Here is a 27289-nt window from a genome sequence, read left to right as displayed (position 1 = left end):
ACCAATTTTCAAAGAAGAAAGGTGCGTCTTATACGCCGACAAATACGGTACATCTTTGGTATATAACATTCTCATTTGTGTTTTGTTGTCAAAATCAAGATCTGAACTAGTTGAATTCATTTGCAGTATTGTTTAAAAATGAGCTGCAATGATTATTGGGATTTTAGATTTTAATATTCTTCCTGCAGTCATCTGTTAAATCTTTTATATAATTATATTACTTAAAAATTCAAGTGAAAAGGGATTGTAAGTTTTTACGTATTGATGCAAAAAATACCCTGTTTCTTCTTATGAAGGATATGTTATTATGAAGTTGTGTGAAAAGAAAATATTGTTTTTCCCTTCTCCCTTTACGAATATAGTGTTATGCTATTTTAGAAGCATCATAATACAGGTTATAAAAACAATCAATAAAATATACTTTTATGAAAATAAACTCATAATAGTTACACATATTTAAAATTATAAAAATGTATTTTGAGAATTTTCTGAAATAGGATTAGTTTTGAATAACTGTTGAGATACAAGTGTTGAGTGAGTTGAGATACAAGTTACATAAGTCAGCAATAGAAACACTGTTTCACTGTTATGCTATTTCTTGCGGAGTCAGGTAAGCCTTTTTCACATGATTGTTTTACTTTAGTTTAATTTTAATGCATATATAACAGAAGTTTTTCCGGGGAGTAAAAACATAGGTTTGAGGACTCATCAATCTATTTTGAACTCCCGCTCAGTTCATTGAAGAACTCAGGATTTCGCATATATTTGTATCTCCGTTTTTGTGACATTTGGGCTTCTCAGAAGAACTCTTTACTTTCATAAAGTGAGAGAATCCTGTGCGACGATTTGGTATGATAAAAGGGCGAATGGAAAAAACATTTCTTGTTTCTGTCTCTGTCTTCAAATGTGAAGACTTAGCTTCAAGATGCACACAAAGAACAACCAACTTTCTGTTATCTCTATCGGCCTTACCGCCCCCCCCCCCCCGCCGTTTGCGTTATTTGCTCTTTGAATGTGTCAGAGGAACTAATCATTTCATTAATTTGCGGTAGACTGTTCTGAGGAGAATGTTAAGTAGTGTTTGACATATAATGTAGGTACTTACATTGAAACTGATATCTGTGGTCATGGTTTTTATTTGTATGTTTTATGAATAAGTAGTCTGTCTTTCTGTGTGTATGGAATCGTTGGTAAAAAGGCTGTTCGTTAAATATCTTTTTGCATCAATGCAGAAATTTAATTTTGAATTATGTATTGTCGCAACTGAAAAATTTTCTGTTGGTAAAGAGATTCTTTCAATTTAGTCTTCTTTTAAAAAAAAACCTACCTTATATTGTAACTTTTTCTTGACATTTTAGCGTCTTTCATATAGTACTGTCATAAAAGTAAGAAAAAAAGTCTAGATACTTTTCTGGGTTTGCGTAGCCATGACTGTTGTCATGCGTTTTGAGTGATGAGTGCTTTGTAGTGTGTGTTTGCGATTTAATTTGTGGCTTATCATCGAAGCTAGCTTCCGGATGTGTAAATTTAACTTCAGACTGACCGATATTTAGGAGGTAATTTTGGATTTATTATTTTGATGTTTTCGGTGTATTTTAAATGTTTAGAATTATAATAATGAATTTAAGATTAATTATTGTTATAGTCTGTTATTAATATTACCATTTTAACATCTGTCTGGAATAAATTTAATAATGCAGGTTTGTAACTGTAAAGTATACATGCATCATCATATCCCAAGGATCAATTTTAAAATGACTCCATTCAGAAAGATTTAATATAAGCATATTACCATTTTGTGGATAAAAAGGTGAAATAATCAAATTAAAAAGGAGATTAAAGGGGCTGCTACAAATTATAGTCAAAATTTTATGCTACATGTATATACATGTTCTTCAGGTTAAATGGTACGGGTTTAATATTTTTAATTTGTGTATGTTATAATTGTAACATAGAAAGTATGAGCATTGTTTGAGTAATTAATATAGAGCGTAGATTTAATTTTAAAGAGCGTCTTATTTAGCAGAGTAATTTTAAAATCTCTGTTTTGATGTTTATCATTGAAGCACTTTTAAATTTATCTTTAGAGCTGTATTAATGGATTCAAGATTTTTTATGATGAGTACTATTTTTAATTTTTAGCCATTTTATCATTTACTTTTAAAATTTTGTTTCTCTATGTATAAATTATTCTCCAGTATATCTGCCCAGTATTGGATTAAGCCTGTTATAGACCTAAGACAAAATTTTAATTGGAGCTCAGTGGGCACAAATTAAAATTCATCCGTACTAAAATGAATAATTAAAGCATCCCGGTGGGCACAAATTATTCGTCTGAGCTGTGCAAACCTTGTTTATTTTCTAAAGGATTCATATTTTTTCGTTCACTTCCATACAATGATTTGTAAAAATTTGCCATCACCTACAGATCTATTTATGATATAATATCCTTTAACAATCTTAATCTTAATTCAGAGGTCAAACAACAAAAATCAGCGTTGCCCTTTTGCAGCTGATGATGGTGGTTCGGTAAAACCATCGAATCTAGTTCTGTGAAAATTTGAAAATATAACGCTGATTTTTGTTGTTTGACCTCTGAATTAGTATTTGTCCAGCGTGTTATTATGTCTTAATCTTGTTGAAAATAACAGTATTTAGTTTAAAAACCTGAATTTAAACAAGTAACTGAGATCAGTTAGAAGTAGATTATCTTCATCTATGCATTGTTAATCTAAAAGAACTAAGGCTTTATGATAAGAGTTATTAACTTTACTACTATAAAACTTAATAACTGGTTTTCTAATAATTCTAAAACTGGTTTAAGTAATACTATTAATAATCAAAGTAAACATATTAATTATATTTGTATCAAAGTAAAACAACAACAAAAAGAAATGAAATTTTAATACTTTATAGATGTTTTAAAAGGTAATCAAGTTCCGTTAACTTTCACTAATTTATATTTAAAAAAATACTGGAGTAGTCTATGGCCTGTGAGATTTTATCTAATGATATGAAGGCTATTTTTAAACCTTTATTTTAGGAGGAATGTACAAATGTACGAGAAAAAATTTCGTAGTTTATAAATATAAATAGTATTATTTTTGTAAAATTTCTATTTCTTTAGATTTGAATTCTTTCTTTGATTAAAAAATATGAAGTATTTCATTTATTTAATCATTAATATCTGCCAATTAGCATGAAGATTTTTTTTCCCTTAATAACATCTATTAGTTTCAATTTTTGTTACTTAACTAATTAACCAAAGAAGCACAAATTCTACAATATAGGCAAACAAAAAATACATAATCTCAATTAAAAAAACATTTTAAACCAAGTAATAAAATAACATAAAAAAGGAAAAACATGTTATACATTTAAGAACTACCAAAAGCAAATATTCACTTACCATGATTCTGAAGTTCACTTCGTACACCCAGAGCCACGTAAAAATCAAAATATCAATCACACTTAAATGACTTTTTTCAAAGCAGGTACTCTTTCTGATTGAACGTTTCACATAGTGACCATCTAAACTTTTCTTCCTATAAACCCATTCAAATCCATCTAAACGGTTTTTACGTTCGACTAGACGCATGTCCTTCCTACATACAGGACACTTATAATGGCTACTAAGTAAGCCTTCATTTACACACCAGTCAATTAAAGCTCTTTTCCCCTTTCGCTTCACATCGTACAGAAACTTCAAATTAATCTTATTACATTCGGGCATTCTACCGTCTAAAGACTCAAACCAACACACACCACAAAAACACTTACAAAACATCCCATGATTCAAAATTTCCCAGAATCATGCACCCGATTATGTCACAATAGGGTTTCATAACATTCAACTACTCAGGCTACCACAAATAAAACAACTTGGAGATAACTCAAACAACAACTTCGCCATAATACAAGGGATACCTTAAAGTCTACTCTACCCGAATAATTTATTTGTATCCTCCATATTGAAATACTTTGTTCTGAAAATCACAGTAGGAAATTGTATTTTATGTCTACTGAAACACCGAAAGTGCACTGCAGCAGAAGATAAGGTAAAAGAAGGTTTTTGTAGAGTAGATGATTGTTGAAATGTTTTCCACATACCTACTCCGATAGCTATTCAGTTTATTTGTGGCGTCGAGCTCATACTGGTAGAACTCTGTCAACTGTAACTAGGAAGGCGCTGTGGATAAGTTTTGCGTTTTATTATTTAAGTTTTTATGATTTATTATATAGTAACAATGGTGTTATTTAAAAATTTATTAGCATCGATATTTAATTATGTATTTTTACTATTGGTCGCATCGTGGGCCACTGTTGACCCCCCCCCCCCACGGCAGTCAACGTGTTAATGGAGTTGTGAATGTTATTGGGATTGTCATTCTTTTCTCTAGTTAGATTTCATAATAACATTTGCATTTGGTGCCAAGTGGCATCCTGTTATGGAAAAGTATCAACATTTTTCCATAAGCAAAACTTTATTTTTTAAAATTATGATAATAAAGGTATGAGTTGGCATATAGAAATTGCTCCACAATTTAAATTACGTAAACTTTATAGGAATAGTATGTTGAATTTTTCTTTTTCTTTTCTAGATTATAGCTTTCTGGTATTTCAAGACTTCTCCTAAGCATGTTATAAAAATATTTTGGAATATGATGAAAATAAAAGATTGTAAATTGAAAGCTCTGAAAGTTGAAATTTGTATTTCTCCAGCATGTCTTGCATATGGCTGTGATATTAACTGACCTTTTCATTATCTTGCTGTTTCGTATTAGAAGTATGTTTTCTACTTGTATATTTCTGTAGAAATGTACCTAGCTGTAGCATGTCTGCAGAAAAAATGGAGTTACGTGACCATCCTTATACAAAAAGGGAAAGTAATGAAAATCAGTGCATGAAGTTATTGTCTACTGATGCTACATTTGCACCTTCCAGTAGTTTTTCTGATGAATCTCTAGGATCTCAAGTTAGAAATGTTGAAAGAAATGATTCCCAGTGGTATGTTTTTAATTTTTATGTGTTTACTCTAATTCTTAAATTATTCCATTTTGTGCTGAAAAGGTAGTTCAGTTGTTTCTTCAATGTTCTTGATGCTTGAGTATTGTTTCTTAATGTCAGTTTACATATTTCTATTTATTGTTATATGTTCTAAATCATTTTTATTAATACTGTTGTTCTTCAGTTTACATTTGAGAGAAATGTAAAACCAATGTAATAATTTGCACATTTCTCTTTAGTTATGTTGGTAAAATTATTTGTATTGTAACATGTTTTCTATCCTGTTATCTTGACAAAATATCTGTAGTAAGAACATTTAAAATCCAGCATGTTGATGCTTATTATATTAGGTAACTGGGATTTTAACTAACTATGGATAATTTTTATGAAGTATGCTTAAGGGAATATTATGATGATTTACTTTGTTAATGATATTTATGCATTTTTGCCCTTGTTTGCTACTGTAATAAATCTTGTTTCAAATCAAGCAGTCACATTATAATTTATTTAGTAATTATCTTTTTATATATTTTTTACTTATTTTATGCTTAAAAATTTGGTTTCAGGTCAAGCAGTACTAAAGTTCATACTTTAAGTGGTCTCTATTCTGTGGTATTATCAGTGTTTGTTGGTATTTCTGTTTTCACTGAGCTTCTTCATGGTCCAGTACCTCTGTTCTATATACATGTAAGTGCTTAAATATCACTGAAAGCATAAATTATTTGAAAGTAGAACTTTTAATTAAGAATAAAATAACCATATTGTGCCATATTATAGAAGCACTCTTGCATTTCGGTGGAGTGTCCTACTTCAGTGTATGTTCCAAATGTTCTGTAAATATTCCTTGATTTTGGAAATATAGCTGATAGCAATTTTGTTAGTGCCATTCAATGTGAACTATTCTTAAAGGTGTTTTTGGTGGAATCGAAAATATATTCATTAGTTAAATAATAGTCCTTTCTAAAAATAAATTTAAGGAATTCATGAGGTCCACAAAAAGAATCGTCTGTAAAAGAATTTCTGGATTTCTGTTTCAAATTCATTTCATACTTGGAAAATAAAGCATTTGAAGAATTATAAATGGATCAGTTTTTTAAAATATCATTGATTGTAAGTGTAATGGAAGAAAGTTCCAATTCTAGGAAAAAATTGTGAATCAAAAAAATTATTCAATAAGTTATTCACTGAAATATTCTATTTAGAAAGGTATGAAATATCCAGAAAATGAAAGCTGTGTAAGTATGAAACTGAAATTTAGTGAAAGGACCCAAGATTTTCAGCTTTTAATTTAGAATCGTGTTTCTGTTAAATCTTTAGTATTAATAATGGATTTTGCCCATTGAGAACAACTGTGTAACACAGCATATATTTCAGTAATAAATATAATGAAACCTCTCAAAATGACCATGTATGTTGTCTGTTAGTTTAGAATAGATACTTCAGGGTTTTTACCTCTTGCCCAGTTTGCCTTATAACCTTGGTAACAACAGCTGCGGTAGTTGTCATGTGTTATAATTGTTTTTTTTTTTTTTTTTTTTTTTTTTTCCAATTTAATTTTCATTTAGCATGTTTCACTTCATCAAAGGCATAGGAATTAAGACTGGCATGAACAGCAATCTCAATTGATGTGGAGAAAGCAACTGCTTTGCAGTGATGGAAGACATTACTATCTTAAGAGGAGAGAAAGTGAAAAGACCTTGAAATTCATATTTTGATGTAACAGAGTATAAAATTAAATAATATTTCTAAGAAGATAAATACTAGTTTAGAACATTACTAATCATATTCTCTAAGGTCTCCCACACAGAAAAAGTAATTTGAAACCTAAAGATTTGTTTGGGTAGTTTTACCACATATGAGTAGTTAAAAATCTTGGCTGATAATATTAATTTTTTTGAGTTATAACATTGTGCTACAAACAATCCCTCTCTTCCGAATCACCTAATTTGTTTTATCTCAAATCACTTTCAAGAAACCTGATCACTGAGTTAGATTTATTATGAAGTCTTTGTTTTGCAGTCATGTACTGATACTGAATTCCATTTTATTTGTTATTTACTAAGTGTTATAATACCTAGTTTGTATGTTAAATCTAAATACATTCCTATGCTAAAATCAAATTACAGAAAGTTCTTCACTGTCAGAATAAGAAGGATTAATGTTCTGAGAAATGAGTCGTAACTGCATTGGATACTTAAATGCATGAATGGCATGATATGTTTTACATGAAATGCGAAACTGATGAATTGGTTGTTATCATCTTGGAAGGTTACCATGTATAATAGATTAAAAAGCTTGAGCAATGTCTGCATTCAAGCCAACCATCGTTAAACTGCAAATCATAATCTTAGTGATTGTCAAGACAATTATCTGTGGGAGTAAAAATGTCAAAAGAGTTGTAACTTTCATATGTAGTGTAGCTGGTAATAAACTCAATAAACAATACTTTTGCAGGAAAAATATGCGGAAAAATATACTGGAGTGCGGGTCACGTAAAAATACGTATTTAGTAGATTTGTGGTGGATACCTGCTAGCTACCACAAATCTAGACATTATATGGGTGTTGTTTGCATTGCTAGGCAACGCTTTGCATTTTTCTTTCAACAAGTTACGATTGGTCGAGTTACTTTGTCTTTTGTTATTTCATCTTCAATCGAATTCTTAGCTCCAAACTGTACAAGTCGTGTTTTGTCAATTTGAAGCGTGGTTTTTTTTTTATTGTTTAAATAAATTGCTAAAATGAACTGTTGTGACAAAGATAGTGATGAAGAAATATCCGCTGACAGATTATCGGACTTTACGTATGATAGTGATTCTGAAAGTCAAGATATCGAAGAAAGTGACGATGATGAAGTTATTACAGTCAAAAGTCGTTAATTCTGACACCCATAATCCGGAATGATCTATAATCCGGACCTCAAAGCTACGAACTTTCTGCGCATGCATCGCGTTGACCTTTACTGCTGCTGATATGCTTGTGTGCATGTGCAAAATACGTTTACGAGTGCGCGTTTAATGTATAACGGACGGTATAAGCTAAGCTAAAATTATCTATTTCAGTTAATGTTGCAGATTGCATTGTTCCTTAATCTTCGAATTAGATCTGGCTTATTATTTTTTGCAGACTGTTAGAGCAATTTTATAAAAGTAAGCTTGAACTTTCGATTATGTCGAATAGAATTTCTGATATATATTTATTAATATGTAAAGGATCTACAAAGCGAAAGTATGTTTTGAAGTTCATTAAACAAAAAGTGGAATTGCTACAAAAAATGGATAAAGGCATATCCTTTGTTTATCTAAACTTTAATGTTTGTTTATCTTTAACGCTGCGGCGCGCAATGAATTGGAAGTTGATCTGTCGGCACTATCCTCATCTTCAGGGCAGATGTTTTTATTTTATTTGGCTTATAATTCCTTACTAAATGTAGTATTTCATCTTGATGTACTCCGTCTTTGATATGATTTAAATCAAATTCGTCGTTAGTATAATTTGCTTCCGATAGCGAAGAAAGTAACAGAAGTTATTGAAAACGAAAAAATTTCGATTGACAAATTAGTCGGTAGACACAGCAATTATAGGACTTGAACAGCGGAACTTTGTAACTGAACAATAAATTATGTCTGTTTATAGAATTAAAGAGAATGTATTATCACATAAAAAACGAAGCGACTTAAACAACTTACATTGAAAGAAATGTTTAATAAAGTAAACAAATAAATATTAAGCTTTTTTTTTTTTTTTTTTTTGTAAATTTTGATACCCTTTAGATCATGATTGATCTTTATTTCATTAATTACGGTTTCATATTTTTAATTTTATAATTTCTGCATGCCATCTTACCAGATTTAAACTGATGATCTATAATCCGGAATCGCCGAAGTCCCGACGAGTCCGGATTAATGACTTTTGACTGTACATATTCTCGAGTATTCGTCCGAAGAAGAATTTCTAGTAGTTCTGAAACAACTTCTGATGAAGAAGCAGATGAATGGTCATCGATTGACAATCCTCCAGACCTTGAAGAGTTTTTGGGTCATCCTGGGATAACTAACATGGCTAATGTTCCTGAATCCACAGCTGATGCAGTAAAGTTATTTATAGGTGATGACTTTTTTGCATATTTAGTCGTGGAATCAAACAGGTATTATTATCAAAATATGAATCAGTTCAAAATATCTTCCAAAAGCATGAAATGGAGAGATATTACGATTCTGGAGATGAAGAAATTTTTAGGGCTTATTATTTTCACGGGACAAGTTTGTAAAGATGCCCGACACGATTATTGGTCAACTGATGTCTGCACAAGTACACCGTTTTTTTCAAAAACTATGTCAAGGGATGGATTTCGCCAAATACTTGGCATTTCATAACAATGAAGACATCATGGACAATTCTGATCGATTATTCAAAGTCAGGCCTATACTAAATTATTTTGTTGAAAAATTCAATAACATTTACAAACTGAAACAACAAGTATCACTAGATGAGGGCATAATATCTTGGAGAGGACGATTATTTTTAAAAGTTTACAATGCTGGAAAAATTATAAAATACGGCATACTCATACGAATATTGTCTGAAAGTGACACTGGTTATATTTGCAAAGTTTATGCAGCTCAAGGATCACGCTTGATAGAAACAATACTCGCAGTAGTTTCGCCATATACTGATGTCTGGCGCCATTTGTACATGGACAATTACTACAACAGTGTCGATAACACAAAAGCCCTTTTACAAAAAAAAAAAAAAAAAAAAAAATACGAATTTGCAGAACAATTACGAAGAATAGAGGTCTACCAGAGTGCCTGAAAAAAACTAATTTGAAAAAAGGAGAAACAATCTTTCAAAGAAAAAATTCTATATTGGTACATGTTTGGCAATCCAAGAAAGAAGTCAGTCTCATCTCTTCAATCCATTCCGCGGAAATGAAAGAAAGTAGTAATGTTTATTGTATCAAGAAACAAAAAATTATAAAGCCAAATGCTTTGATCGACTACAACAAGTACATGAAAGCAGTAGATCGGGCCGATCAGTATTTGTCCTACTGTAGTATTTTGCATAAAACAGTGAAATGGACAAAGCGCTTAGCTATGTATATGATGAATTGTGCATTTTTCAATGCATATGTAGTATACAATTCGACACAAACACACAAAAAATAAAATACAAGAAATTTTTACATAACATTTGGTTACTGATGAACTACCTGAAATCAGCACTGAAGAACCAGAGCAAATGATATCAAAACGCGACCCTCCTGGAAGATTTTCCATGGATATGCGCAAACACATATTGGAAAAAATGGTTAGTGCTGGAAAGAAGAAAAATCCACAAAGACGGTGTTGCGTGTGCGAAGTGAAACATGTTTCACGTGTAGCTTCTGCCGTGTTCCTCTTCATTGAGGAAAATGCTTTGAACGCTACTGTACTATAAAGAACTATTAACGTGTTATCAGTTGTATCTGTACTTGTTATGAAAAAAATATTTTTGAATGCTTTGTAATATTTTAAAAATCGTTTATTTTTCTGATTTCATAATTTTTTTTTTTTTTTTTTTTTGGTTTTGTTTTTAAATAATCATACAGTATATATTTAAGCGTAAAATCAAAAAAGTTTCGTTCATAAAAACGAAGTAAGTTTTGATTTACTGCGAGTTTCCTGAATTAACCATACTTCCACGCGATTCACGCATGCCAAGTGATATCTAATGTAAGCATTTACATTAATTTACATATGATTGGAATTTTGTGAGCAGTTGTATTCCAAGCTTTCAGGATGCCTTGCTATGTCTCTAATGGTAAATGCAATGTTATAAATTTTTCATAGTTTTTATGAAAAAGGTTCTAGTTTATTTTATATGGGGAAAAACTTTGAAGAATTTTCCATTTTGTTCTGTGAAGAGCTTTACGTCATATCAGTTTTATAACTTATCAGAAAATCTGAATTTTATGTTCTTAGTCTTAGCAAACATATTGGTTGCAGTTGAATTTGTTTACTTGTATTAATCCTAGGCTGCAGAAACTTGCAAACAATTTGTTATTGCTGAATCGTCATGAATATTACAATATATAAAAAATAGTAGATGGCATGTAGAAATTATACAATTAAAATTATGAAATAGTAATTTATGAAATAAAGAACAATTATGATATAAAGGGTATCAAAATTTAAAAAAAAAAAAAAAGCGTAATATTTATTTGTTTACTTTATTAAGCATTTCTTTCAATCTGAGTTGTTTGAGATGCTTCCACAAAAATTCAAAATGTTCCCTTTTTCTTTTTTATTGTATCATATACAGACTTTCCAATGCCATACTCCTCACATAATTTTGAGACAGGTATGCCTTTATCCATTTTTTGCAGCAATTCCACTTTTTGTTTAATGGACATCGAAACATGGTTTCGCTTTGTAGATCCTTTGGCAACTCCAGAATTGGAAACTCTTTTCTACATAATCGAAAGTTCAAGCTTAGTTTTTATAAAATTGCCATAATAATAACAGTCTGCAAAAAATAATAAGCTCGATCAAGAAGCAGTGATCAAGAAGATCGAGAAGATCAAGAAGCAGTGCAATCTGCTACATTAATTGAAATGCCTAACTCCCACATATACTTAAGGCTTTATCTAGGGCCAGCACTTGATACTGCAGGGTGCAGTCTCTACGGGGCCTAAATTCTGCTACAAAGCACTTTCCTAAGTTCTAAATTTTCACCATGCTTAAAACTTTGGATTCCAGTGCCTTCCCTAAATCATAAAAACTTCTCATCTCTTAATTTTGCCACTGGGTGCTTTCCCAAATTTCATAAGTTTCGTCTTACCTAAAATCCGCCGTCCGGTGCCGACATATTCTGCTGCCGCTTCCATGTTTATGGTGAATGACATATCAGTTATTCTTAATTAAAATAGCAGTAAATGTAATCTTTTGGCCTATGAGTTTCATTAACAAAATCTGTTTTTAACATATGAAAAGAAATTTTGTTGAATTTTTCCTCGTTGACATTTCTTAACCTTTTCCCGTGGGCTATAGGGTCCAATTTCGATTGTATTTTGACCATTTAGTCACTTATTTTAACTGAAAGGAACAGAAAAACAAATCGACAGGGTATTGCACTTCCTAATCCATATTAAGGAGTAAATTTTGAATCTCCATAGTTTACTGAAATTTCTTGAGACACATTTAAAGTAGTGAACGTGCGGGACATATATGGAAAAGGTTAAAAATCTATAATCGCCAAGCGTAATGTTAGCATAAAAGGTTGCCATACTCTTGTTATTCAATTACTAATATAAAAAACGTTTAGACATCACAGCATGAGTTATTACTGAAGCTGTCATGTATTGATAAACATGCCAGATGAAAGCAAAATATAATAAATAATGACTTGCCAGATCGACATCAGGGTGTAAAGTAGGTGAATGTTTCGGTTTGAGATGTATGCCAAGTTGATACTCAGCTATGGAGCCAAATTATTAATCTCGCAAATTTATGCTTACATGATTGTTTTTCCATAACGAGGTATTTTATTTAGTGCCTAAGTGAAATTAAGAATCAGAATTTTTAAGTGAAATAAGAATTTTAAGTGAAAATCTCCACCTTTTTTTATGGAAGGAAAAATTAAGTGTGCATGCGTAAAGCAAAAAATGTTTGTGGCTTTGAAGTTCGTATTTTAGATCATTCTGGATAATGGACGCCCAGATTTCGGACTTCGTACTGCAAGAACTATATTTTTAACCATATGCAGTTTTGCCTAGTATACAAGTAAATTTATGAAGATTTAGTGTTCTTGTATTAACCCGCATTTGATCGGGCTGGGTATGTCATACCCACACCCTCCATTTTTTTCGCTGTTTCTCTCCAAACTTTTTTTAAATGTGGATGATTTTTCTTATAGTTGCCCCCAAGGTCATAACCTTGGAAGGGAAGAATAAGGGAAAGAGTTCTAAAAGTAGATACCTTGTAATCGCCACTCCAGGGTATGTCACACCCAGCACGAACATTACTGTTATAATTCTGAGTACTGCTAGATGCATTGAAATCGTACTCTCATTATGGCGCATTTTCAAAGTTATGATGAAGAAATGCGACATATAAGAAATTTACTTGATACTGTTTCTTTGGGTGAATAAAGTCCTGAGGGAAGGTAATGAGGTTTTCAATAATGAAGAGGCGAATAATGGGGAAATTTACAGTGAATACGAACCTTTGCCTGAAATAGAATCTGATTTAGAGGGCGATCTTTCTGATTCAAATGAAAGTGACTATTTTATAAGAAATAATATAAAAAAAGAAGCAAAAGGGAATTCCATGGAAATGTTAGAATTTCTACTAAAAATATAATTTTTGGATGTAATTGCTGCAATGTATTCAACGGCTAGAAAAACAAGACGTTGGCCTACAGCTTTTTTTTATTCCATGTTGGATGTTGCTGCAATAAATGCACACATAATTTTTGTTATCAACAAAAAACCACCTATTGGGCATCGAGCCCGATGCTTATTTCTAAAAACACTGCCATTTCAAGTGAGAGAAGATTATAAGAAGTCAACAAGCAATGCTCCTACAAAGCCTAAAAGTAAAACTGGGCAGCAGTGAGGCTGATACACCTCCTGCTAATAAGGTAAAGACGACATATAAAAGATGTGCTGAATGTGGGGCCAATAAAAGACAGAAAAGCTGAGTTTGTCTGTGAAAAATGTAAAAAACATTTATGCAGGGAACATATGGCATGCATTTGCCGAAAATGGGCAAATTAAAAGAAAAATATTTTAATATATGTTTAAAACTATATTTTCTCTTCCATGTTTTTGTTCTTTTATATTTTGTGTGGATTTAATGGTAAAAGAGAGGAAGAAACCACCCTAGGTATGTCATACCCAGCGTCAGCAATCCCGTTCGTTTTTCTCGCGCGAGTAATGCCGGGTTAAAAGCCGTTTTTCTTTTTTAGGATCTGAACTGTACCTGTGTGCAAAGCCATGTTTGTTAGTTAATGAACATTTTCGTGACTTTAAAGGTTCACATAACCTGAAATTTTCTTAATTTCTTTATTTGTAAAATGTGTACAGTGCAAAGTACGAGATCTGGATGCTCAATATCCGGAATGATCTAAAATCCGGACCTCAAAGCCATAAACAGCTTTTTTTCCTAATGCTTTATGCATGCGCATTTGATTTTTTCCTCCCATAATAAAACGTGGAGAGTCCCACTTCAGCATTAAATAAAATACCTCGTTATTGAAGAAACAATCATTTTAGCATAAATTTGTGCAATCAACAATTTGACTCCGTAGCTGTGTATCTGCTTGGCATACATCTCAAACCGAAACATTCTACATAGAAACATCGCTGATTTCACCCAAACTAATACTTCATATCCGATGCCAACCTGGCGAATCATTATTTATTATATTTTGCTTCCCCACATGTTTATCAGCATATGACAACTTGAGTAATGACTCATGCAGCGATGCCTAAGCATTTTTTTTATTAGTAATTGAATAATAAAGAGTATGGCAACCTTTTATGCTGATGTTACGCTTGGCAAAGATTACAGATTTAAGTTAAATGCGCTAAGAAATGCTGACGAGGAAAAATTTAACAAAAATTTCTTTTCATATATACTAAAAATGGATTTTGTTAATGAAACTCATAGGTCAAAAGATTACATTTAGTGCTATTTGAATTAAGAATAATTGATATGTTATTTATTCACTTAAACCCAGAACCAGCGACAGGTCTTGTTTGGCTACGTTGGACAGCAGAATTTAGGGAAGACAAAATGTTTGGAATTTGGAGAAGCACAGAGCTGCAAAATTAAGGGATGACAAAATTTTTATAATTTAGGGAAAGCACTGTGAACCAAAGTTTAGGAGCGGAAAAAATTCAGAACTTAGGCACTCGCTTTGTAGCAGAATTTAGGACTGGCAGAGACTGAATTTAGTGCCGGCCTTAAGTATATATGGGAGTTGATTTATTCAGGACTGAGATAAGCATTAAGCATGTGCAGGAAGTAGACATAGGTATAATAAATAACTAAACTATTACAATTCAGGCTTAATTCAGTGAGCAATAAAGGAAAGACAAAATTTAGCGGAACAACTTGTCTTTCATCGCCAATCTCATGATACATAGCCAATAATGTATAGCAGACGCTATTAAACTAGGCTGAAATATACTTTACTGATTCTAAGGAATTTTAATTAATATAACAGATTGCGCTCTTCCTTAATCTTCTAATTTGATCCAGCTTATTATTTTTTGCAGACTTTTATTATCAGAGCAATTTTGTGAAAATTAAATCTTGAACTTTCAGTTATGCTTGAAAAGAGTTTCTAATTCTGGTGTTACAACAGGATCTACAAAACAAAAGCATGTTTTGATGTCCATTGAACAAAAAGTGGAATTGCTGGGGGGAAAAAAAAAATGGATAAAGGCATATTTGTCTCAAAATTATGCGAGGAGTATGGCATTGGAAAGTCAACTGTATGTGACATAAGAAAAAGGAACATTTTGAATTTTTTGTGTATTCTGATACCCCACTCGCAGTGAATAACAGAAAAATTGTTTGTTATGCTAAAAGTGATGATCATGACAAAGTTAAGTTTGAATGGGTCAAACAGCGTCGCAGTGAGGACGTGCCATTGATGGGTCCAATGGTAATGGCTCAAGGCGAAATAATTCATGAAGAAATTAACACATTTTCGACAGCTTGGTTAACCAAATTTAAAAATGAAAAATTATCTCCAGAACAAATTTGCAATGCTGATGAAACTGGCCTTTTCTGGCAATACATAGTGCAAACTAACTTGGCAAGCTCTACAGAAAAGGCTCCAACTTGTGTCAAAGATTCCAAAGCAAAACGAATAATTTTAGCGTGCGCAAATGCTGCCGGAATGCACAAGTGCAAACTTTTCGTAATCGAAAAAATGCACAACCTCAAGCATTTAAAGAATAAACGGTTTTCCCCGTTGTATATCGTGCAAATAAAAGAGCAGGATGACACAAGTGTTAATGAATGATTGGTTTGAAAATCATTTTATACCCGAGGCTCGGCAATATTTGAATTTCGGTAGGTTTACCTGATGACGCAAAAATTGTCCTGATTGTAGACAACCCATTTGGCTCTTTCTTCACTTAAAGTTTTAGTGATAGGTAATGTATCCGTATTATTCTTCTCTGCAAATTGAACATCCTTCATTCAGTCTATAGACATTGGAATAGTGCGCACGTTGAAATGCAAGTATTAAGTAGCATTTTAAAAATCCATATGGATTTTAAATTTTACAAGATCCACTGATGGAAATTTAACAATCTTGGCAAGACTGTTCGAGAATTTTTGAAATATTTTAGCATTAAATCTGCTGTGTGGAGCATCACAAGATCTTGGGAGGATGCGTCTCCAGATACTTTAAAAAATGCTTAGCATAATTTATGACCAGCTATCATATTTCTGGGTGAAGATGATATTCCCGAATTTGAAGGTTTTCGGATATCGCAAATGTGAAATTTTCAATAAATGGATTTTTGTAAAGAAATGTGGAGAAGCGGCAATAAATCGAAATGGTATAACAGAAGTTGTTCATTGTAATGACAATGCCCCAGTCATTAATCAATTAATGGAGAATGAAATCTGTAGTATGGTTTTAAGTCCAGAAAATTCCACTACTGATAGTGGAGAAAGTGACAGAGAGGTTATTGAAAATGAAAAATATTGATTGGCAAGTTAGTTGGAAATCTTGAAATGGCAATTGCAGGACTTGAACAGTGGAACTTCGTAACTGAGCAAGACATTATGACTGTTTATAGAATTAAAGAGAAAGTATTAGCACAAAAAATGAAGCAACTTAAACAACTTACATTGAAAGAAATGTTTAATAAAGTAAACAATTAAATATTAAACCTTTTTTTTTTTTTTTTTTTTTTTTTTTTGTAAATTTTGGTACCCTTGAGATTATAAATGTTCATTATTTCATAAATCCCAATTTCATATTTTTAATTTTATAATTTCTGCATGCCATCTTACTAAATTTAAATTGATAATCTAATATCCGTTAAAATCTAGAATCGCCGAAGCCCCGATGAGTTAGGATCTCAGACTTTGTATTGTATATTCCATTAACATCTTTACATAGGAGAGTAATTATAATGGGATATGTTGAATGTATCCACTGGACCTAGGAGCAACGGCTGATTTTTCTCATCAGTGATGAGTTGCATCATGGAAGAAGGAATAAGAGGAGATGCATTTTCCCTCCGAGGGTGATGTGCTTTTGAGCTTTGATAGTCTAAGGGTATGTGGCTGTTTTGTGTGCATCCAGCACACATTACTTTGACAGCCTCTTAGGAACTTAAAAGTTGGATGATACACAGATGTAATAACCTTTGTACATGTGTGTGAAATAGATGAATAACTATTTTATGTCTGTTAAATTTTAACTTAAAAATATGGGAGCAAATTGTAAGAAAATTGAACTAAAGTACAAGAAAACCACCAAACAAAACACAATGAAGTGAAAATTATGTTACAAATGCAAACTGACTCTTATTATATGAATAATTTATTAAATTTAAGTAATTTTTAAAATTGAGAAAAAATATGGGAATTGAATTCAGGTAATTGAATAATATTTATAAATGTTCTTGAAGCACACTTATGCAATGGAAATGGCTATTAAGATGTAACTTGCATTATCAGTAAAAGAAAATCATTACTGTAATATTTTGATGTATGCAAGAACAAATTTATTGAAATTTATTTATTATTTATTTTTATCAATGGCAGGCCCTCAGCCTACTTCGCCTTGGCCACTACTATGGCCAGAAGTGGTGGTCACTTTATTACAGAGGCACCTAATAGTTGGACCACTTTTGTCTCTGTCTTTTGTCTGTCTGTGTTTTTGGACAGTTACAACTGTGCCTTCTCTGGCATTTGAACCCAGGTCCTTTGGTATCTCAGTTGGCTCCCCTAACCACTATACCATCTGGCTGGCTTATTAAAATTCATAAAGCAGTATAAAATATTTCTGACATTGCATTATTATTTGCATTTGCATAAATGTCAACATTAACATGTTTAATTTCTCAAAATTGATATTTATTGTCTAAGAATTTGGAATATCTAGAATATATATTTTCAGTGAAGAAGGATGAAGTGGAAGTATACTAAACTTTTTACATGAAATGCAACATTCCTAAAATAACTTGCACTCATAGCAAAGGAAAGAGAACCCTTTATTTCAGGAATAAAAAGCTTGTCTTTCACCTAGAAATAGACCTGATATGAAATTAACAGACTATTAATACTATTAATATGGGAAGTGTTTATAAAAAGTAGTTTAATTGCTTAAATATATAAAACTACATTAACAGTAATCTCCACCTATGAAGTCAGAAAGATGGTTTGGTTATTTGAATATGGCCAAGCACATGAGAGCTATCCACTTAAGAAAAGGGATGCATTCATGAAGGACCTTCTAAGAGAAACTGATTCATATTCATGTTAGAGCAAACCATGAAAATTAGCCATGCAGCCAGCCCATTTGTTTTCATTTCAAACTTGGAACAAACTACCAGTATTCAGCAGTCTAAACTCTCAGCCACTAGTGAGGTTGTGTGTGTCTGTGATTATGGCAAAGCCTCGAGGGTTATCTGCCTAAGGGAAGGGATGCCTTCGTGGAGGACTTTCTAAGGGAAACTGGCTCGTATACACATTACACATGGGGAAAAACCATGAAAACTCCCATGCAGCCAGCCCGTTCGTGAGATTCGAACCTCAGACCAAACTACCAGTGTTCAGCGATTTTTACCGCTCGGCCGCTGGTGGGCCCTAGTGAGGTTGAAGTCGAAGAATTTAAGAATGATGAACTAAAATTGTATTTTTACTAATTATACAAAAAAAAAATAACGCATGTAATATTTATTCAATTTATACATATTTCTTACATAAAGGCTCTGATATATGCTAAATGATTGTAAAATTACCTTACTGGAAAAAAAGAGACATAGACAGTGAATAGACACAAAATAAAGATTCGCACATGTCAAAAAAAGAAAATTTTCAAGTATAGGAATATTTATTTGTACATAACTTTTTTTTAAGAAACGTAATTGCTAATTAACAATGTAAATATTAAATTAGTTAAAAATTTATTTGAAAATGAATGATTTTTCATTCATAAAGTCCTGTGAATGTTGTTAATATCAGGAAATCTAGTTATTAAATATATATTATGCAATGATTAACATTTATTTGTAAACATGAATTAAAAGCATTATTGACAAATATATGTATACAGTCCGGGACTTCGGCGATTCCGGATTATCGATTTTTCTGGATTATAGATCATCAGTTTAAATCTGGTCAGATGGCATGCAGAAATTATACAATTAAAAATATGAAATCTTAATTTATGAAACAAAAAGCAATTGTGATCTAAAGGGAATCAAAATTTACAAAAAAAAAAAAAAATGCTTTATATTTATTTGTTTACTTTATTAAACATTTCTTTCAACGCGCGCATGCGTAAAGCATACATTACGTGCAGTTGAAATTAGAAAATTGCAACCAGAAAACTATTTTATGCGTATTCGTGATATTTATAATGACGAGGAAATTGATTTAAATCATATCAGAGTACATCGAGATGAAACACTACATTTAGTAAGGAATTATAAGCCGAATAAAATAAAAACATCTGCCCTGAAGATGAGGATAGTGCTGACAGATTGACTTCCAGTTCATTGCGCGCCGCTATGTCCCCCCCCCCAGAGCAGCGTGAAATTTATAAACAGATTTCAGAATGGTTAGAGAAACAAATCACCTCTCTGTCACTTTCTTCATGCCTTTATCCATTTTTTGCAGCAATTCCACTTTTGTTTAATGGACATCGAAACATGCTTTCGCTTTGGCAGCTCCAGAATCAGAAATTCTATTTGACATAATCGAAAGTTCAAGCTTACTTTTATAAAATTGCTCTAACAGTCTGCAAAAAATAATAAGCCGGATCCAATTCGAAGATTAAGGAACAACGCAATCTGCAACATTAACTGAAATAGATAATTAGATAATTTTAGCTTAGCTTACACCGTCGGTTATACATTAGATGCGCATGCGTAAAGGTATTACGTGCATGCATAAATGCATATACGCCTAAGTCGTACGCATGCTCAGAAAGTTTGCTTTGAGGTCTGGATTATAGATCATTATGGATTACGGACGTCTGGATTAAAGACTTTTGACTGTATAAACTATTTAAGCAGGAATTATTTGTACTGGAAAACAATCTATTAAAAGGTTATGGGAAACCCAGTATATCAAATGCCATGCATAACATAAGACAGTTGTGAAGTAGAATGTTTATAATTATTATATTGTCGAATAGAAGGTTAATATAATTTTTTAAGGACAAAGTTGTGATAAGTAAGTATTCTCCTATATTTTATAATAATTCATTTGCAAGTCTTGAAGAATATTAATAATTCTTTTACCTCTATCATCTCACTACCCCTATTCCTTTGTAGGAAGGAAACCCTCTGATGGGATAGTTTTAACCCTAAACCTATCCCCTCATAGGAAATAAACTACATAGAAATCAGAAATCAGCAGTATTTGTTAACTATTGAAGTAAAAGTTATCTTAGTTTGAAGTAAGCATTAATTGTACTGTAAATATGGTTTCTTATTTAAAAGACATTTCTGAAACACCTAAAAGTCATCTCTTATTTTAGAAAATATTTCTGAGAGAAACTAAACAGAAAAGAAATGTGCAATTTTAATATTAATAACTTTTAATTTTTGTAATCGTTAACCAAATAAAAATTTCTTTTTGATGTAATTAACAAAGACATTGCATTCAAATTAAAACTTTTCTGAGTCAAGAAAATTAATAGCAATTGCTAATTGAATAAGAATGAAATAGTATTTAGGAAAGTAATCTTTCAAATAGTTAGGACACTTAAATACACTTAAAAAAGAAAATATATACATTTATATTTACGATGTGATGAAATATGATGACATTTATAGTTATGAATCCCGTCCCATTGGCAGGCACATAGCCGATGTAGGCTTAGCCACTATTAAGGGCTGAAGAGGTGGCCACTTTATCGTGGAAGCATCTAATAGGTGGGTGACTGTTACCTTATGTGAAGGGACAGAAAATTACAGCCATGCCTTCTCTGGGATTTGAACCTGTATCCTTCAGCATTGCAGTAGGCTCCCCTAGGCTTGGCTACTACTAAGGTTGAAAATGGTGGCCACTTTATTGTGAAGTACCTAATAAGGTGGGCTAGTTCTATCTCCTGTGAAGGGATGGACAATTACAGCCATGCCTTCTCAGGGATTTGGACTCGGGCTGTTCGGCATTGCAGTAGGCTCCCCTATCCACTACCGTCTGGGCAGCCAGTTTGTGATGTAATTGCAGAGTATTTATTGCCGGTTAATCCATAAATCTTAATGGTAAACCACTGAATGTTTTGGCAAACAAAGGGGGTATGTTCCCTGTGTTAGACCAGTTGAACACTGGGAACCGGTCAGAGCCTCTCCTTTTATTCCTTCCTTCATGAGTAGTGCATCACCTTACAAAGCAATCCTGGACATAGTTACACATGCCAGTAATCTTGCATGCGTTATGATGCAAATTAATTATCCATCAGATACAGAAAAGTATATGAAGAAATGTTTACGTGTTGTAGATTGACTTATAATGAACGAAAAACAAACTGGTCTGTGCATCTTTAGTACAAGCTCTGTATTACTGCTATATGTTAGATCAATGAAGTTCTGGCATAAACTTACAGCCATTTTTCATGGGAACTATTGGTTCTGTATATCTATTGATGCAGGGCAGGGCTAAAATCCATGCTACAGCATTAATATAAGAATGACCAGAGAGTGAAAGCAATATGGCCATAGAGTGTGCAACAAAGTCAAAAGACCTCAACCTGATTGACCATTTCTGAGGTACATGACACAAATGAATTGTTGTGTTACTTTCTCAAAAATATTGGATTTGCCTTGTTATGTAATTTACAGTATAATAGACTGACCATTGAATACGATCTGCAGTGAAACTACCTATTTGAATGTATCAACATTGTGTTAGAGAGTGTATTAAGAGTTTTAACAGGACTTGGAGTAATTATTCAATTTGTTCAGGCTTTTAAATTATTGTTGTTAATGATCCAACAATTAACATCAATAACTTTTATCATTTTATGTTGTTATTATGGTTTCTCTCATCTGCCAATTTTGAAAGCACAATCAGTATTTCTTCATTTTGCAGTATACAGTCAAAAGTCGTTAATTCGGACACCCATAATCCGGACCTCAAAGCTAAAAACTTTCTGCGCATGCGCCGCGTTGACACATGCGCATAGGCATTTACGCGTGCGCGTAAGACCTCTTACGACTGCGCATTTGCGTGTGTGCAAGCGCAGAATACGCTTTCGCGTGTGTGTTTTATGTATAACGGACGGTATAAGCTAAAATTATCTAATTATCTATTTCAGTTAATGTTGATGATTGCGTTGTTCCTTAATTTTCGAATTGGATTCGGCTTATTATTTTTTGCAGACTGTAAGAGCAATACTATAAAAGTAAACTTGAACTTTCGATTATGTCAAATAGAATTTCCGAATCTGGAGCTCCCAAAACGAAAGTATGTTTCGATGTCCATCAAACAAAATGTGGAATTGCTGCAAAAAGTGGATAAAGACATGAAGAATGTGACAGAGAGGTTAGTGAAAACAAAAAAAAAAAAAAATTCGATTGACAAGTTAGTCGGTATTCTCGGCACAGCAATTAACGGAACTTGAACAGCGGAACTTTGTAACTGAACAAAAAATTATGTCTGTTTATAGAATTAAAGAGAAAGTATTATCACATAAAACGAAGCAACTTAAACAACTTACATTGAAAGAAATGTTTAATAAAGTAAACAAATAAATATTAAGCTTTTTTTTTTTTTTTGTAAATTTTGATACCCTTTAGATCATAATTGTTCTTTATTTCATAAATGACGGTTTCATATTCTTAATTTTAGAATTTCTGCATGCCATCTTACGAGATTTAAACTGATGATCTATAATCCGGAATCGCCGAAGTCCCGACGAGTCCGGATTAACGACTTTTGACTATATTATGAATTCTTTCCTATGTTATTTCTGTGCCTTTACTGAATTTAAACCATTGTGTTTATATTGTTTTTTTTTTGGGGGGGATATGCAATTTAATTGTAATGTAAGTAAAGGTTTTGTTAATAAAAATGCTTGTAGAATATTAGTCTTTTTAAACCATTTAATGAATAATACGGTTTTTGATACTTAGATATTTAACTTACTTCATGCCTTTTTTTTTTTTTTTTTTTAGGTTTATCTTTTTCTGTATTTATTTGGCATTAGTATACTATTATTATGCATCAGTTTCGCAAGTTGGTTTAAAAGCAAGTATTTACAAACTGCTGAAACTACTGTGAAAGTGCAGACTTGTGGATATGCATTATCTGCAAAAGGTTTTTGCTTTGGGATCACCAATTTATATTTGAAGCTTGGAATAGTTGGTATGTACAGTGGATCTGTTAGATTTGTGAATATGATTTGTTTTAATTTTAACTTTTAAGTAATTTCTGAGATCCTGATATAATTAACTGTTAAAAATCTTAATGGCTAGCTCAGAAGGGATTTATAAGTCATCTACACGATGAATTAACAGCTATCTTATCATAAATGAAGCACTTTAAACTTAAGGAAAAAGGTTTATTTACACATAAGTACAAGTTAAATGAATAAGAAATATTTATCTAGCTAACATGGTACAAACATCGTCTTTAGCTATCTAAACCGCAACTGTTCATTTTTCTCTGGCGTCCCATGATGTCAATCTTTATCTGGCCTTTGATTCACTGGCGTAGTGGTGCCATTCCCAACATCCTACCCTCTTTGAGTTGCTGGATAGCTACTCAAAACATTCAAGTCTATCAAGCTAAATCTAAGTGGCATTTTAACAGTTCTACCAGATCTTGTCTTTGTTGTCTTAAAACTGTCACGTACATCGGAAACATCAGTGGGGTGAGGAGATCGGGGTGGCCCAGAAATTTCTGAATGATGAGAGGTACGCAAGTCATCTCCACAATGAGAAACTGAAGACTTTACAGCAGATTGATGTTTTTGAGGATCGCTTGGATGACATGAACCTGACAAATCACAACTTGGATTTCTAGAGGAAACACTCATTGTATCGGACATATTAAATTGTTAGTTTGCATTCTTAATCTAACCCAGGCAGCAGTAGGGGGAATGAATTGTATTTCTGTTTGATAAAAAAACCGCAAGAAATCGCTATGTTGAGGGGCTATATTTAGCATCAGAAATGGTTTCTCAATATCTAAAGATAATCCTATTGGATGAATTCGAAACCTATCAAGTATGTCTGGAATTATTTCTAGTAAGTTCGGGCCCTTATACAAAAGGTCGTTCAAAGAGCATTTACCACTTTCTCGGGCTGACGCTTCAAAGACAGGTCTGATTTTTGTAGTGGTACTGTCCTTAATTACTGGCCGATGAGGTAAAAATTTCCCGTCTCGGTATTGTCAGTTACCTTTTCTATTATATTCAATTTTTCCCATTCCCGGAAAATCATAGTATATTCTTCTAAAAATGCTTTATCTTCTGCTCGCTGGCACATCCTTTTATGCCACTTCCAAGTTAAATCTTTATTTGTCGGCAACTCGGCCACCTCAAATTTAAAGGTGAACAAAGTTCATATCTACCATCTGAAAGAATTTTCACATTATTTTTAAACTTTTCCAAAACTCTAGAATGTTCTAAATTCTTTCTATTATTTTCAATGGGATCTGAAATACCTATGGATTCTAAAGACCATAAATCTTTTATCAAATAATTACTAACATACAACGAAATTGCATTCAAAACAGTGTCATCATTGCTATCTCCAAATGACTCATGCTTCCCAGTCAACACATGTCCCAAACAAGTGTCAATCAAAAAAAACCTGACTTCAACCGAACGTATTTATTAGTAAATAAAGCGCCGACAATATCCGTTACCAAAAGCAGACCAATCTCATGATCAGAAGAACCCAAAGCAGACAAACTGACGTCTCTATCTTTCAGTTCATTAAGAATTTTACTATCATTCACTTTTGGCACTGTGCCACAAAATTTGCTCTTCGATAGTGCTTCGATTTGAAAGGAGAAAGTTTCATCTAATGCCGAAATCAGCAAATTATAAATATCATGAATCTGCGTTCGCATTTCTCTTCCCCCGAATAATGAATGCTTCAATTTAATTTGCCTTAATGGTTTTAAATTTAAATTCTCTACTAATTTTTTATTGACATACGAATGCTGAGAACCTGTATCCAGTAATGTGTGTACTGTAAACTCAACATTCTTAAATTTAATTTTAACTATTAAGTCGTTAAATAAACATTTTCTATTTTACTGTTATTAGTAATGTACTGGTTTCAGTTACTTCACTTCTAGACTTTTCATTTGCGCTTTTTTCTTGGCGATTGGGACACATTAAAGAATGGTGATGTTTTATTACAGTACATGCAAGAATTTTTTACTCGACATGCTTTACAAGTGTGTCCCAATCTGAAACATCCAAAACAGGCACCTTTTTTCATTAATATATTTTTCTTAGTTTCTAATGTCATATTTCTAGCAGAAAAACATTCTTTAGTTGGGTGCCGTTTTTCGCAAAAGACTTAAAATTGCGCTTACCTGGGCTCTCAGAATTTTATGTACTTACTAACGCAACTGCGGTGACGGAATCTAGATTTTTATTTAGTGTATCTTTTTTCTTAGAAATATGATTAGAACCAAACCTAGTGCGGGCTAACACGACCATTTCTTCTCCTTTCACTTCTTGTTTCAGAAAATTCATCAAATTTTCAAGGCATCGGTCATCAGGCTGAGGTGCTTCTTTAAATTTCTGTTTCTGTCCCAAGCAATTAATACTTCTTCGGGCAGGCAGGATTCAATTAAAGGCATTAAGAAATCACCATACTTCTCTTGCGTTCTTCCAAGACTTTCTAAAGCTCTAATCTTGGTTCCTAAATCATCGTAGAGAGTGGGAACATCCGTCTTCACACGTCCACTGCTTGCATTACGCATAACCATGTTTAGAAAATCTCTGACGTATATCTGTACAAGTAAGTCTTCTCTTCCAAACCTCTCTCGAAGCTGTGCGATTGCTTTCGGATATTTCGATGCCGTTGCCAGAAAGCTCTCCACTACCTGTGCGGCTTTGGACTGAGGAACAACTGCTTGCAGGAGATACTGGAATTTATCTTCATCTGGAATCGTCGGATCTTCGAAAACTGGCTCCAAAACGTCAAAAATTTTTTTGCTTAGCCATTGAATGCCTTTAGTTCGATCTTTGGCAGTTTAAATTTGCGCTTCTCTAGTAATTCAGTAGGTAAAGAATTCTTCAACTGCTTTTCGATTTGAGAACACAGTTCAAAATATTTATCTCTATAAGGCTCAGATGAAATAAAGTCTTCTTCATATAGTTTTACAGCTTCTTTAGATTGTAGAATTAGCGACATTACTTCCTTTTGGCAAATTTCAAGTCGATTAAACTTGTCTCTAAGCAGTTGTTCCAGAATCGAATGTAGCTTCAATTCGTGAATATCTGATTTCAGTTCTGCATCAGTTTTGTTTGCACATGTGGTGAAGGAAGTTCTTAGACCATTTTCATTCAGTTTTCAGTTGTGTAAGCTCCATTTTCAATTTATTTTAGCTGTTATTGCACCCCATGTTTTGGCGCCACAAATGTTATGTTACATTCGAACAATGGCTAGCTCGGAAAGGATTCATAAGTCATCTACCCAATGAATTAACAGCTATCTTATCATAAATGGAGCTCTTCAAACATTTTAAACTTAAGGAAAAGAATTTATTTACACATAAGTACAAGTTAAATGAATAAGAAATATCTATCTAGCTAACATGGTGCAAACATCGTCCTTAGCTATCTAAACCCCAACTGTTCATTTTTCTGTGGCGTCCCATCAGTCTCTATCTGGCCTTTGATTTGCTGGCGTAGTGTTGCCATTCCCAACAATAGATATATTGATAAGGGGCTGATCTTATTTTAGTTGGTGCCATTTTTACATACCTGGTGAGTTTGCATATCTTGGTAACTTACTGATAGTACCTTTATCTGCACATAATATACACTGGTGTGCAAAAATTAAGGACGAAGTCGAAAAATTAGCATATCAGCTGAACGAAGAGGCAGAGCGGACAGAAAGACCA

The 27289-nt window shown here is 32.6% G+C and overlaps 1 protein-coding gene across 5 annotated transcripts in view; it reads left to right on the top strand.

The window, feature by feature from the left end:
* Positions 1-591: 591 nt before the first annotated feature.
* Positions 592-27289, top strand: part of LOC118201172 (proton channel OtopLc-like) — a 70005-nt gene continuing 43307 nt past the window's right edge. The window contains exons 1-4 of one of the 5 annotated variants that reach the window (XM_085807668.1): positions 592-610; positions 4602-5007; positions 5574-5694; positions 23374-23563. In XM_085807668.1, the coding sequence (XP_085663794.1) occupies positions 4835-5007; positions 5574-5694; positions 23374-23563 (484 nt within the window). In that variant the 5' untranslated portion in view covers positions 592-610; positions 4602-4834. Of the gene's footprint in view, positions 611-798; positions 1557-4601; positions 5008-5573; positions 5695-23373; positions 23564-27289 lie in introns of those variants that run through there. The other 4 variants (XM_035373218.2, XM_035373219.2, XM_035373215.2 and 1 more) reach the window with 4 other exon arrangements.

This window comes from Stegodyphus dumicola, chromosome X1 (genome assembly GCF_044657685.1).
Source record: "Stegodyphus dumicola isolate Sdum_Otavi_A_Nest chromosome X1, ASM4465768v1".
Taxonomy (NCBI): Eukaryota; Metazoa; Arthropoda; class Arachnida; order Araneae; family Eresidae; genus Stegodyphus; species Stegodyphus dumicola.
The sequence above is the reverse complement of the archived record's forward strand: the minus strand, read 5'-3'. Positions and strand labels throughout refer to the sequence as shown.